Source organism: Rissa tridactyla, chromosome 1, assembly GCF_028500815.1.
Source record: "Rissa tridactyla isolate bRisTri1 chromosome 1, bRisTri1.patW.cur.20221130, whole genome shotgun sequence".
NCBI lineage: Eukaryota > Metazoa > Chordata > Aves > Charadriiformes > Laridae > Rissa > Rissa tridactyla.
The window spans coordinates 13,609,820-13,624,538 of record NC_071466.1 but is presented as its reverse complement, the minus strand read 5'-3'; the positions used below and the strand labels follow the sequence as shown (position 1 = coordinate 13,624,538).

Here is a 14,719-nt window from a genome sequence, read left to right as displayed (position 1 = left end):
AACAGCAGAGGATGAAGGCCTTGACACCTTTTCTGCCACCTCCAACCACCCACAGATATTTGGTGGACCATCACTCTGGTGTTTTCGTGTTTGCTGGTGAACATGCTGATCTGCAAATCCCCATCCCCTCCACGGGTTTGCTGGTCAGTGTAGATTAGTGAGGTTCTGCTGGAATGTTTCACAATGAAAACAGGAAGCATTGTTGCATAACAAGAAAAAAAAAATTTAAATACCTTCATTTTCTATAGTGTCAACTACATTGTTGACAAGCTGTATGACAGTCACTATGGAAGCTTGCAGGGGAGGGAAAGCAGAAAATAAAGGGAGGGGAAGGACAGCTTCAGGTTAGTATTTAAAACACACATCATATGTTACCACAATAAATTGTCTCAAATGTCTCAAACGGAAAGAACTGACATTGAAAAAAAAAAAAAAAAGAAAAGGCTGCCAACCAATGCATGATTTATGCAGTGGGTTGCAGGACATTTCATTTCAGATAATCCCATACATTTTCAAAGTGGTGATAAATTCCAAACCAGCATTTCCAGAAAGGCATATGGGATGATGTGTATCACCTCATAAATTCAAGCAGACTGGCCAGCTGATTCAATTAACCAAAGCGGTATCTTGTCTACCTGACACTAATTTCTAATCCATTCTTGCTTAAAGCTCTCCAGAGACAGTGCCATGTGCTCCAAGGGATCATTATCTTTTAGACCATCACACCATCTGAAACGGTGCTGAGCTCAATCTATTTCCTAAGGGGAATGTTGTACTTATTTACCATTTGTGCTCTGCTGTGTAACACCTCTGGGACGTTAAGTAGTACTGCTATAATTAGGAGGACGCATCCAAGTAGGTGTGGTTCAAATTTTGATCTGTGACAAGGGTATTTTCACAAATGCTTTGTGTGTTCTTTGCACGTGTTTCACCAAAACATACTTTTCCCTTGAAATAATTAAGATAGACTGCAATTGTTTAATGTGGAGTCCAACAGGCCTACAATGTGTGGTTCTCTAGATGATCTGCATTTTGGACCAACTAACACCCTTGCCTTTGGGGACCTGAAATAAAACCCACCAAAACCAGAGGTAAAGCTCTGGTTCAGTGGGTACTGGATCAATCCCTTTTCCTTTGTCTTTAATTATGAAAAAAATGATTGCGTTGGAGTAGGCTAAGAATAGGACCGTAAATGTTGGGCAAGACATACTTTTTTGCTTCACACAGCCAACAGACTTAGAGGTCACAAGAAACGTTAGCTGCATTAGTGCCATTCAAATATATGTTGAATATTTTGACATCTTTGTTAAATTTTGGGCATGGGATCAAGGATCTCATCCCATTTCCTCAGTCCTTGTGAAGGCTTGGCAAAAAGAGCCTTGGTAAGCCAAAGAAACCATGTTCTATGTCTACGTTGAGCACGTCTATGTTATTTTGGTTATTGGTTATTGCTATTTTACTACGGAGGCTTGTATTGACTAATGCATAATAAACATTATGGAACAATAAGTGACTCCATGTAATTAGCTGCTGCGTGGGTGGGAAAAGAGGTGGAGGGAATCAGTAAACTGTAACAGAACAACCAAGAGTGAAAAACAGAAGGCCAAAAATCAGGGCCAGCACAGTCTTCATTGCGACTGAGGGTTGGCTCTGCTGGGAGCTGAGCAGAGCGTGTTTGCGGAAGGGAGGAAGCTTCTACCCCAGGCAGCTCAGCGCACGGCAACAGCCAAATCCAAAACTGGTGTCATCGACAGCAGTGCCTTGGCCTTCCCAGCACAACCAGCTATTGGTCTGCAGTGAGACAGGAACCTAAAAATACACTTTTGTCACATCCTCCCCCATTCAAAATAGCTTACCGCGGAAACTTTTAACTTGCCTGTGAAGTGACTTCTCAAAATATTATTCCCGCAAGTGTGCAACTTCTTTTTTTAAAAGAATTGTGGCTAATAAAAATTTTTTATTTTTGCTCGCAAAAAATATCGCTAAGTACTTTCAGCAAGACTAGGGGAACTGAGCAATTTAAAAGCGGCACAAATAAGGTGGAAGAAATAAAAGTAGCCTCAAAATCACACCCAAAAATAGTTTGCAGGGTGAGACAACCTCTATTCGATCCAGTAAGAAAAGGCTCCAGGCACCCTGGAGAGGTGAGCGGAGGCTGCCTGCACCTGGTACAGACTGAACAGCACAGGGCTCTTCACACCTTCAGCGGGACGCATCCCAGTGCTTCTCAGGTGCAAAACAGGTTTCCCCAGTCGGAACCGATTAACCAGTCTCTCAAGGCAGTGCTGGCACAGACCTTTGTACAGCAGTGTGACTCAAGCACCAGGCAACATCGCCCTCAGCTTTGGGGGAAGGAGTTTGGAGGAGGAGCAGCCCGTCCTCTCTCCCCAAAGAGCGCGGATGCTGTTATCGCGTTTGTTGCGGTTTCACTGACAACCTTTTAACCTTTGCGGGGATGTGAAGCACAAAGAATTAAAATGACAGGAAGGGGACGGATTTATGGCTTCCAGAGGGATATCCATTAGCCCCTATGTACACATATATGAGCATGTATATGCTTATTTATGCCTGTATTTATATTTTCAGGTCTTTCACTGCAAGCTTTCCCTGCCGCTGCAAGAAAACCAGAACGTGCAGTCTTGCATTAACCTCTGCAAAACAACTTAGATGATTTCAGTTTCTTCCCTAATTCTCCCTGGAGGTATGGATTTGTTTAGACCCTGAACTAGCACTGTTATCTCTAAAGGCCGTATTGTAAATACAGCTTTCACAAAAAGTGAGGGGGCACAGAAGGTCCGATCCAGCTTCAGTGGGTACCGTGTCACTCATTTAGATGGGGGCAGGAGCGAATGCTTGAAAAGCTTAATTAGAATTTGGGAGATATAAAAAGTAATCACATACAACAAATGACCACTTGAATAATTATTCTAAAAGTAATTATAATATAAATATATATTATTAAAATAATCATAATTATAATAATTATTCTAAAAAAACACTAAAGGGTTTTTTTGGGGGTGCAGGGGCAGAAAAGCATTGAGAAAATTGACAAAAATACTCTTGATGCTTCAGCTACAGCTGAACTGAAAGGAACTGCAAGTGCACTTCTCTTTAAGTGCGTTTTCCAACATTTAGGAGTACCTAGGGAAGAGCTGCATGACATGACTGAGGAACTGAGTCTCCAGACAGTTCATTAACTGGTGGCTGAGGAAACTAAGTGCAATTTCTTTGTGCTAATCTTTTTCTGCGTATCTGCATGAGGCTTCCCTGACATCCATCATCCCTCCCTGGCAGAAACATCTTGCCTTTTCTCAGACCCACCGCTCAACATACATGGGCTGCAGGAACAAAGGTTTGCTCTGACTTTGTAGGCCTCTTTCAGGCTGTGTGTATGGCTCTGCCCATGTCGCCCGCTGAGATAATGATGTAGGACATGAGAGCGGGGAATGAACATGCACCGAGCAAGGATTTAATGGTGCTCTATTGTTCGCTGAGCCGTGATCGCCAGGGAAAGGCCAAGCCACCAGGAACGGGCTCGTCCCCTCATTGCTGCTGCCGAGCACCAGGAGAGTTTTGTTGGGACCATGCACGAGACCTGGCAAACGGCACACAAATTCCCTTTAATTTGACCGATGAAACATGAAAGTTATCCTCTCCCAAGAGGGAAAATTATACAATTTCTACATGACTCTGCTGTATCACACCTCTAATTCACTGTAAAGCTTTATGCTGATACAACAGGTCCAACCATCAAGATTTTAATTATGTTCCTATAATTTAAGAAATGGACACAAAGTGAGAATTTGGACCCAAGACTTTATGACTTCTAGCATCATTAAAGGGTTTTCTAGATGTCACCTAAATCTTTTAAATAATTAGAAAGAGAGTTAAATAGCTCCGTCCCAAGCATAATAAAGATAAAACCATTTCTTACCATTATCATCACCGGAATCAGACTGGAAGGAACTGAGGGACTGTACTTCGGAGTTGCTGCCTTTATTACTTCCTGCAAAACAGGTCACTTCTTCAGCGTCATCAACCCCTTTACCTTCATTGACAGCGAAAAAAAAGCAAAATGGTACTCTCTAGGTATGCACGTTTGTCTATTTATACCACAGAGACGTCTAAATCCTGCCAACAAGTAGCCTTCTATTATTTTTGTCAGAATAAAATTATTCCCTTCAGACAGAGAAAATGACCTATTGGTCAAGAAGGCAGCTGATGGAAGATACCTAGACTTTTGAAGTGTTTGAAGCCCAAAGAGTCTTTCAAGTGGCTGACACCACTGTAATAATCAAGGAAGAATCACCTATATTCAGCATCACCTTTTTAGATGACATGTAGTCTCAGCAGCAATGATGACTTAAAAAATGTGGTATAAACATCTTATACAAGAGATCACAGTTACATTTACCTTTACTGTTCATTTCCTAATATGAGAGCCTCATTAAAGACTCATCCAATGCTCAATAAAGTTACTGTGCATCTTTGTATTCATATCAGTGGCCCTTGGATCAGATTTTAATGGCTCCACCACTGACATATAATAGATTATGCTTCGATTTACATTGCTTTTCACCAGGGACATTCAGTCTTGACAACTCTTACACAGTTTAGAAATGTAACTGCAACCTATGGTATAAATTCTCACGTAATTAAACACACATGAATAAACACAGTCGCCTATACATTATACGGGTGATAATAAGGACCATAAAAAGTTATCCTCCACAGTAAGCACTGAGATAAGATACCTGAGCTAATTACAAATGAACAAGCTCAGGTGCTGCGAGCACGTAGGTACAGCCCTCCACCTGCTAGCTGCAGATATTTCTACCCAGCGTGAGGCGCCCCCATACAGTACGGGCTGATTTGCTCCTGCTGAGAAGCAGGGTATGTAGTAGATGGAGCGAGTGCTGCAGTAGCAAAGCTGCACTGCTTCCCACTCCTTGACAGCCGAGGTCCGTCTCCACGGCCCGGCCTCACGCTGTGCAGAAATTCATACAGATACCAGCAGTGTCTGCGGCAGAAACACCCAATAAAATACAGAACAGAGCATGTATGGGGGCTGGCGTGCTGATGCTTTCAATCAGCAAAATTATATTTAGTGGTTTAACAGGTCAACCACAACACAACTGTGAAATGCAGCCCAAAGAAATTAAAAATAATTCCTGTTTTTCACTAGAAGACCTTAGCCAATCTGCTGCCTTAGATGAAAGTGTGCAGGTCAGGGCACAGGTATGACGCAGTGCCAGATTCCTCTCTCTTTCCCTCAATTCCTATTGCCTAAAACTACAGGAGTATGAAGGTTTCTGTGTCATGGAGGTTTTTTTGACAGTTTTGGTTAAGGCTGCGTTGCAGTGGGGTTGAAGATGCATTAGGGAAAATGTCTGAAAAGAGAAAACATCATAAAAAACCCCCGTATGCTAAAGCAAACATTTCCCAGTCCATATTGACATGTTCTGACTCGCACGGACAGACAAACATAGGACTGTAACTCTGTCCCAGCAAACTCGTATTTCCTGCTATTACAGAATATGTGAAGTTTGCTGCATGTCCAGCAACTCGTTCAGGAATGGAGGGGGCACTGTGTTATCAGGCAAGAAACCACCAGAGCACAAACAGGGTAAGTGTGGGGATCAGAAATTTTGTGATCAGCCTGATACCGGATGCAGATGGGAGTGCAATGGACTGAAAAGGTAATCCTGTAAGTAGTGCATGATTTTCTGCTTCATTTCATAGACACTGGAAGTAGAGAATATTAGTTCATTTGTCCCTGCTGCAAAACACAATTGCTTCCCGCAGAAGGTTTAAATGTTTTTAACTCCGATGGGAGCCAAACTGCCCAAACCTAGCAGAGTATATACTCGAGAATTCTGCTCCAAATTATTTTTTCCAATAGAAAGGTGATTGCATTGTAACACTTGAAGAACGCTCAGAGCACTTACTCATCTGTGCTTTCTGAAGAAGTGAAATAAATGCGTTTAGTCATACATAATGCATAGAAGTAGAGGTCTTGTATGCCTAGTTTAATTATAACCTTTCAAAATTAAATCAAATCACTTAGAGAAATGTAACAATTTTAAGTGGATGAGGTTGAAGCATTAAGACTACCTGTGCCACTGTACCTGCTGCACCCTGAAGGCAACCCTTACCTACATCAGGGAAGAGCGAGACCAGCATGCAGTGGTACTTACTTTCTGTCCCAGCATCCCACGTGCTCTTCCTGATGGAGTCGCAGTCGGAACGACAGGGAGACACTGCGGGCAAGTTTGGAGCTACGCTGCACACCACCACCCCCCGCCTGGCCGTCAGTATTCGAGGGGACTCGGGATGAAATGTGGTCATCTCCTGGTGCTCCACGCCAAGCCCATCCACTATCTTGTCCAGGTTATTCCTTGAGTCACTCTGGAAGCACGGGGTATAGGCCATCGGCCTCACCGGAACCTGTGGAGGCCCAACCTCTTGGTAGATATTTCTGGTGTCTCCGCTGTTCCTGATGTTCTTGAACTGGATGCCGTTGCTCTTGTTGAGCAGGGCAGCAGTGGCCGGGTCCTGTACGAGCGTAATGTTGTTGCGGGAATAGTTCTTCCTGAATACTTTCTTACGAAAGATGATAAAGAGGACGATCAACACAAATATGACAAACAGGACCACGGCTATTCCTATCAGCTCCTCCTTGCCGACGTATGAATGCCCAGCTTGTATATTGGGAACCACCACGGGGCGAAGACCACAGTATTGCCCCACATAGCCAGGGGTGCAGTTACACAGAAATGAACCAAATACGTTGACACAGGAGCCACCATTTTCACATTCCTCTCTTTCGCACTCATTGATGTCTTCTTCACACCTTCAAAGAAGAAAAGGAGAGTTTGGAGTTTGGAGAACACCTAGTAAACAACCCAGCTTGTACACGATGACTTATCTTGTCAAAGTGGTACATTACAGTTAACACCTTGCTGGTGCTTGGCAAATGATCTTATTATTACTATCATATTATTTAATGGTATCTAATTTTTTATACAGCTATTCCACGGGTTCTTTAGATAATATAATGGAAACATCAAGAAGGAAATAAGAGTTTAAAGCATCTGATAGAAAAAGGCTCCTTGACTCTAATGAGGCTCACTGAATGTAACAGAGAATCTCAGGCTTTTTATATTGTTTTGGGACCATCCCATGGGATTCAACACAAAGTATTAGGAGGATTAAAGGCGAAAATAGTTGAGGAAAAAATATACTAAAAAAAGCAGAGTACTTATTTAAGAGAAGAGGAGGATATACTATGTAAAATTATTTAGGGCTGGAGATAAAATGAGCAAATATTAGAGAAGTGGGGGGAACCTTAACGAGAGAGGAGAACTGGAAAGAAGAGGGGATCAAAAAAAAAGACAGAACAAAAAGTACAAACAGTACACAAACTATATTACAAAAAAGCACGGTGATGGGGAGGTCAGGGGATTTTCTGTTCCTACACCAGGTACATGAACAAGGGTGGGATTGGGGTGGGAAGGGACCTCTGGAGATCATCCAGTCCAACCCCCCCTGCCAGAGCAGGGTCACCCAGAGCAGGTTGCACAGGAACGCGTCCAGGCGGGTTTGGAATGTCTCCAGAGACGGAGACTCCACCACCTCTCTGGGCAGCCTGTGCCAGGGCTCTGCCACCCTCACAGCAAAGAAGTTCCTCCTCATGTTCAGATGGAATTTTCTGCGTTCCAGGTTGTGCCTATTAAAATGAATGCAGTAAATCTGGCTTTTATGTCAGGGCTAAGGTGACTAAATAATTGATTCATTTTCAAAAAAAAAGAATACATAGCAGCTTCCACAGGCTTTATGGGATTGCTCAAAAAGCTTCTAACACTTAGGTGTGCATACCTCAGTGAAAACTGTCTGGACATAACATCCTGAAACAATAATTTAGGGGGCCAAGTTCAGAAAAGAATTCCTGAACATGCAAACCTCATGCATTTCTCATCTGTCATTAGCTTAGACTTAAAACTAAGTTTTGGGTTATTTTTTGCTAGGTGAATCATAGCTTTTGGGTACAAAATGCCTGATCAAAAAGCCCACCAGCATTGAATTGAAAAGCTCCCGTGGCCCACCTGGAGAGGGTCACTTACGTTACTCCCGTCAGGCCATTTTTGCAGTTGCAGATGAAAGCGTTGCCGATGGGATCGCACGAGCCTCCGTTCCGGCAGGGGTTTGGGAAGCAGGCTGTGATCTCTGACTCGCAATTCCTTCCAGTAAACTGGGAGAGGCAATTGCACTGGTAGCCTGGGAGGTGAGGGACACAGAGAAATACATCAGAAGCCGACCACTGTATCTGCCTAGACGCAAGGGGATCCATTAGGCTACTTTAGTCCAAATAATATATTGTGCTGTGGAGGAAAGGGGATGTTTATACTCATTCTGGTACGTCTGTGTGGTCTACACTAATGCCACTTGCGAATTTGTTTATCTGGGACGTCTGGACAATTAGGGCTCATGTCTACAACCAGGCACCAGAGGAATCGCTGCAGCCTAGACCATCCTGATCGTCATGATTCAGATAAGAATAAATGTCATCCATGAACAACTCTGGTCAAAAGAAATATTCTAGATCGAGGATGAATCTCCCAATATGTTTGAAACCACAGACCATATTTGCTGATAGTGGCAGCCCACGTTCCTTTAGGGGTTTCACTGAAGAACAAATACATGAGCTGAGAGCTTTTCCACATCTGCCCTTCACAAGGATGACACAGTATGGATAGTGACAGTAATAAAACACGTGATAGTGATACTTACTACTTTCATAAAGCACATCATCCAGGTATGAACTATAACCTTCATAATACCGGCTGACCTGGGCAACACCAGCCCTAATCAGAGCTGATTATGTGCAGTGTGTGCTATTAAGAGACTGATTAATCCCTGGCTTCAATACCTCAGACAAAACTCCACTCAAGTGGAGGGGGACCCTGTAGAGGATCGAAGTCCTACTTCCATGTTTCTTGCCAACAGAGGAGCAACATGGTAGTAAAAACAAGATTTTAAACCCGTCAGTTCACTCTGCCAAGTATCAAATGACAAATCTCCTTTTTTTTTTTTTTTCCTCTCCATGTGATTTCATGTGGCACAATGCCATTAATAAAAACTTTATTTAAGGTCACAAAGAAATCCAGTGAGGCAGTGCATCTCTTTATGTTGTGTACTGGATATTGAAATCTGAGTGCTTTTTCATTCGGAAAGAGCAAGAAACATGTCGGCAGTCCCTGGGATGGAAAGACTCCTAGATGAGAGATGTTGAACTAGGAAAATTTTCCTGGACATCTGTAAAAAACTTTGGCCGATTTTTAAAGAAACTACTTACACAATCCAAATGCCCCAAATGGATGTGTAGGCAAGAGTCAAGCTCCAGTTATGGGGTTCACATACTTATTGAATATAGTATATTAAACAACTGGAACAAGGAACCTTCCTGCCATCAGTACTGCTGGAGTTAGAGCTGAAACGGTTGAAGGCAACTCAATTCAGTGTCAAGATTATTGGAGATCAAGCTGATGTAGCTGAAATATCGTCTCTCAATGGTGATCTTTTTAAACATATTTTAAAAAACTTTCTATATCTATACATCTAAAAAAAAAAAAGTATTTTAAAAGTCACTGTTCTAGGAAACAAGGTGGGAATTTCCATCACAGTTACAAGGAAAAGAGTTCCATGGAAACGCTATGGAAAAGCCCAGTGGAGGCATGATGCAAAAGCAATTCTGCATTAAGACTCCCACATCTTTTATGTCCTATGCGGTTCAATTCGCCTTGTTCAGTTACTCTAATCGAATTCTTTCTGGAGGACAGGCTTTAGAGAACAAACTTGGAACCAGACTTGCTGGCGTATTCAGTCAAGAGTCCAGTCCTATTTAATTGAAGATGAAGGAAATAGATACTCAAATATCACGCTGTTTTGTTGTCCTGCTACAAGAAGGGAGATAGAAGCGCTGCTGTTTTCAAGGTTGCAGAGTTAAGAACAGAAAAAGATTCAACTTTGGGGATTCCTAGAAAGCATGTTTGGTCAGCATCAGCAGGATGGGATTATATTTTTGGTGTCTTAAACATATCTCATTCAGACAATGTGAACAACTTTCTGGACCTGTAGAGATCTGGGTCTGAAGAATTACAAAACTGCGACTGCACCAGGCATTGCATTTTGATACCATTCCTATGGAAGATTTATCGTTACTTGGCAAAGTAGCTGATCTAGAAATACTGTAAGTAGAAATCACAGCATGAATAAATAAGGCTGTTTCAGTGCTTCATTTTATGACCGAACAGTGACATCTATAGTTCAAAAATTTGCAGTAATGTTTTATGTATTTTTTATGATCTCCATGAGTTTAACTGAAATGAAAATGTTCAATTCAAATATAAAGCATTTTATTCATAAACAAATCTGTTGCCTTATATAATAGCAGAATAGATATATTCTTCTATTTGTTATCTGATATTTTAAACCTACATAACTTCAAAGTGACTTTAAAAACCAACTTTCTGTACCTAAGTTACTAGTTGTCAGTCATTTGTAAGACAAAGCCTTTGAATCCCTTTCTTTTCACGTCTTGTATGTGTTTCAGCTGATTAAGTTCTCGGTTCCCAGTCTGTAACATATTCTGTTACATTTATTCACTGCAGAAAACTTGAGAAATACTGATTTTACCAAATCTGATTTTTTTTTCTGATTTTTTTTTTACCAATTTACCAAATTGGTAAAAAATTTACCAAATTTACCAAAAATTTACCAAATACTGATTTGGTAAAAAAAGAAGGAAAAAAAAAATATCACCAAGCATAAAAGAAACATGGATTTGTTCACTATTATTTTTGCCTATTATACTAAAGATGCGCTAACTTCAATTAACATTTTATACTAAGAGGAGACAAAACTGAATGCTCCAGGTGGGTCAGAGCACTATTGGACAACGTATGAACAAGACCAAAATATAAAGTCTGCTTCTGAAAGCCTACATTTTTGACTGAATTTGATTTAATGATGGTGGAACACAGTCAGATATTAGAAGACTGAAGTATTCAGCATAGATTCTAAGTCCAGGGATCCAAGCTAGAAATAAAAAAGGCAATAAACCAAGATATTTACCGCCACTTTTCCTCCCATTGGAAGCCCTGCCATACACCTGCCAACTCTGAGCCCCTGGCAGAAGACAGAGAACTTTCCCGTGACACACGTGCTCAGAGCTGCAGAGCATTCACCCAGGAGGTCTCCAACACAGCAAAGCATATGTCGAAATTCATGGAGTAGGGAAGTGAAGAGCTGGTACGACGGCTCAGTACACAGCACATATCGACTCGGCCAGCAGACTTGCCAGACCTTTTATGCTTTTCCAAACCTCTCAGGCCGTAATTTTGCTCGCTACTGCACACTGTAGCCACACAGCCACGGACAAAATGCAATCCTTGCGCATCTTGGGTCTCACAAATAATTTTTCTAACACTTTTAATTTAATATTCCAGTAATGTATCATGCATTTCTTCCCACCTGTTTAGCACAAGAATAATAAGCAAACTTCCTGCATCCAAGGACAACAGAGCCGAAGACAGGACTAAGTGCCCTGTTCTCTCAGCAGGGGATGGAAAGACCCTTTCAAGCAGCCTAGGGCTTGCTCCTGTTCGTGATGAAGGCACTGGAAGTCTTGGAAATTCATCAACATTTAAGATCATACAGTCCATCTGAGTTCCCTCCAAGAGATATAAATATTTCATTTTGCACACTGACACTGGAAAATGTTGATGTGCATTCTCCACGGTAGGAAATTTTGTGACGTCACCACTGCCTTGCTTCAGAGGCAAACAGTGGAAAAAGACAGAAAGCTCTGGTAAACACATCTGCAACATGGCGGGGGTGGGACCACAGCCCCCTCAGCACGTGCCGCAACAGCTGGCCTAGGAGCAACAACAAGCGATGAGCAATGACATAGCCCTTTTAGGCTATATCTACATAAGCAAGCCCTGCAGAGCAACGGCGGTGGGTCTGTGGAGCAAACCAGTTGCTGCTGAGGATGCACCCTCAGTGCACCATTTCATGGCCTTAGGATCACTTTAGTTGCAATCCTGGTGCACGTCTTCCAGCTCAGCAGCGTCCAGAGGGAAGCCTGATCCTGCCCTTCGAGACCCCACCTCTCCAAACAGGAATCACAGTGAGAGAGGATGATCAGAAGATTCACGTCAAAGCTCATTCGTGATCTAAAACATTTATTTAGACATAGCTTTCATAGAATCATGGAATCATTTAGGTTGGAAAAGACCCTTGGGATCATCGAGTCCAACCTTTCTTCTGCCTACTCATAGTCTTGGGCTTTCTGGTTGTTTTAAAGGGCTTCTCTCAAGCTCCTCCACTAATCTGAGTCCCCTCTATGTATCTGAGTCTCACCTTCTCACTTTGACTCCAACAGCTTCTTTTCCTGCCTTGTTGGCATGTCCCTATCCAGAGGAAAAGGGGTTTTTCAGCCCAGACCTTACTGAAGAGCAACGTGCTGCAAGCGAGGACGCCACACAGGCTTCCTGCCTATACCTATGTTTGCTTGGCACTTAATAAGCAGAGACAGTGTCAAAAGGCAGGCACGGTGCCATCAGCAGATGGGACGCCTTTATGCAGCGAACATCTCTGTTGGTAGCGTTCCCAGCCTGAGCATCTGAATGTCTGTCTATCCTCAGGTTTACTTGGCTTTATTAAAGAGGATGCTCCGAACTGCTGCCAATTCTTTTTCAGAACATGTGTATGCTCCTGTTTCTATCTATCACATGCAAGAGGAGCTGGCTTTTATCTGTTACGTGCTTTGGCTTTTGCATTTGATCTCCCCGTGCAGTTTCTTTCCCTGCTGTGCAGCTAGACCTGACAAATTCGATATCCAGAAACAGGCCTGCCCTTGGTCCTGCTCACACAGCGTTTTATGGCAAGTTAACCAGTGAGAAGAACTGAAGGTGAAGAGGTCCCAGGTCTCCCAGATCCAAATACAAATACAATTTGTATTTTGGTATGTTTATAGACTTACCAGGCCACCTTCAAGAACCGTGTGTTCTTCAACCACACATATTCCTGCCACTTCAGATTTAACCTATCCGTCTTCAAACAGATGACTGACTCTTGCCGTGCCTCTTGCCTCTAGCTGGGATGAAAATGAGCCTCAGTCTTTGTTAACCTGGCGCTTTCTATGAAAGGATTGGTATGCGCTTTTAAAGTGGGAATTTAAACCCAGATGTCTAAAAGCATAGCTATAAAAAAGATTAAAACCCCCCAAATTTCTAAAAAGCTTTTAAAAATTAACTGACGCGCATTTGGTATGCTCACAGTACAGCATGCTGGTTTGTTTGTGTGTGTGGAAAAGGAAGATCGAGAACATAAGTATGACCAAGTCAGTTCATGACTATGGTATTAATACACTTATTTTTCCCTAATGTCTTTCTTATGAACTACCTAATCCTGAAAAACACCCATGTGTTAATGTTGCCAACATGCTTTAAACATGTATTAAAACCACCAGCTAAGTGCTAGGTTGCATTTTTCCCTTTTTTGGATTTTATCTCCGTTCATAAAAATGAAGGGAAAAGAGAAAAGAAGAAAAAATGAGGATAGGGGAAAACAATGACTTTCTGTCTTCTCACTCTGCCCGCAGTCCTTGATTCAGTAGATATTTCTGCTCAAATGCTTCATGTTCAAATAAAATTGCACACTCATGTGAGCCATGTACTTCAATCAAAGCCAGATGTATATAGGACTGATCAAATTAAAAGGAAGTAAATATACTTATAATTGCAGGCTTTACAAGCACGAGTTTTCTCTCTGTGGTTGAAAAGCTTGGCGCAGCGTTCGGATTTGATTTCAGTAAAGCCTTCTATTGCTGCGATTGCTCATGTTCTTATTCATGCAGATAAACATACATTAACTATTGGCAGACCTGCTAATGCCACTCTATTATTAAGGTTGTGTGACATTTCCCATTTTAAGACCTCCTATTCAGCAGCTTATAGCTTAACCACACTTTAAACACTTGGTTGAATTTTCGTGGGAAATTTCAGTCCAAAGAGCCAAGCTGTTTCTGAGAGTCATGCTGTTTGTCAGGTTTCAAAATGGCCTGAGCCAGGCCCTTCGAAGGGGCTGTGAATTTCCCCCTGCGAACCCTCGCAGCAGCAGCGCGGGCACACTCCTAGTGCATACAAAGCATCCCTCCAGCAATTCCCAAAACAGGGACGTAACATCACCCCGTTCCCAAACCCGCAGGATGAGGTGGAAGGTAATCACAGGCAGCTTCTTATTAATGGTGAACAGGGCAGTAGGCATTTCTATTGAAAGGAAGATCTCACAACAGGAATACCATTATGGAGGTCTGTGTTTTAGATGATCAATTTATGCAAATTATATGTAAATCAGACACGGCCCCTTTGAATTCTGGCACGTAGCCAGCAACTCTTTCATGTTATAATGTTGGGTAACCTTTGCTTGACTGTTTTCTTTTAAAGTTACCTATAATTCTGAGCTTTCTTTTTCTCTCTCCTAATTTCCTTGTAAAGCACAGTAGGGTTTTTTGTAAGAAAAAGGACGTTAACAGTATATGAAATCTGCTCTGTAAAATTCAAATTAGAGGATTTATTTATTAAAACAAACCCTATAATTATGCCAAATGCTCTCTGCTTAGGAAAAGGAACATTATTCTCCAGAAACTTTAATA

At 42.1% G+C, this 14,719-nt stretch overlaps 1 protein-coding gene across 3 annotated transcripts in view; it reads right to left on the bottom strand.

The window, feature by feature from the left end:
• Positions 1-14,719, bottom strand: part of FAT3 (FAT atypical cadherin 3) — a 357,170-nt gene that overhangs the window by 9,636 nt on the left and 332,815 nt on the right. Inside the window, exons 23-26 of one of the 3 annotated variants that reach the window (XM_054187680.1) lie at positions 8,124-8,277; positions 6,198-6,853; positions 3,935-4,048; positions 234-293 (exon numbers count right to left, since the gene is read on the bottom strand). In XM_054187680.1, coding sequence (XP_054043655.1) covers positions 234-293; positions 3,935-4,048; positions 6,198-6,853; positions 8,124-8,277 — 984 coding nt within the window. The remainder of the gene's footprint in view (positions 1-233; positions 294-3,934; positions 4,049-6,197; positions 6,854-8,123; positions 8,278-14,719) is intronic. The other 2 variants (XM_054187684.1, XM_054187685.1) reach the window with 2 other exon arrangements.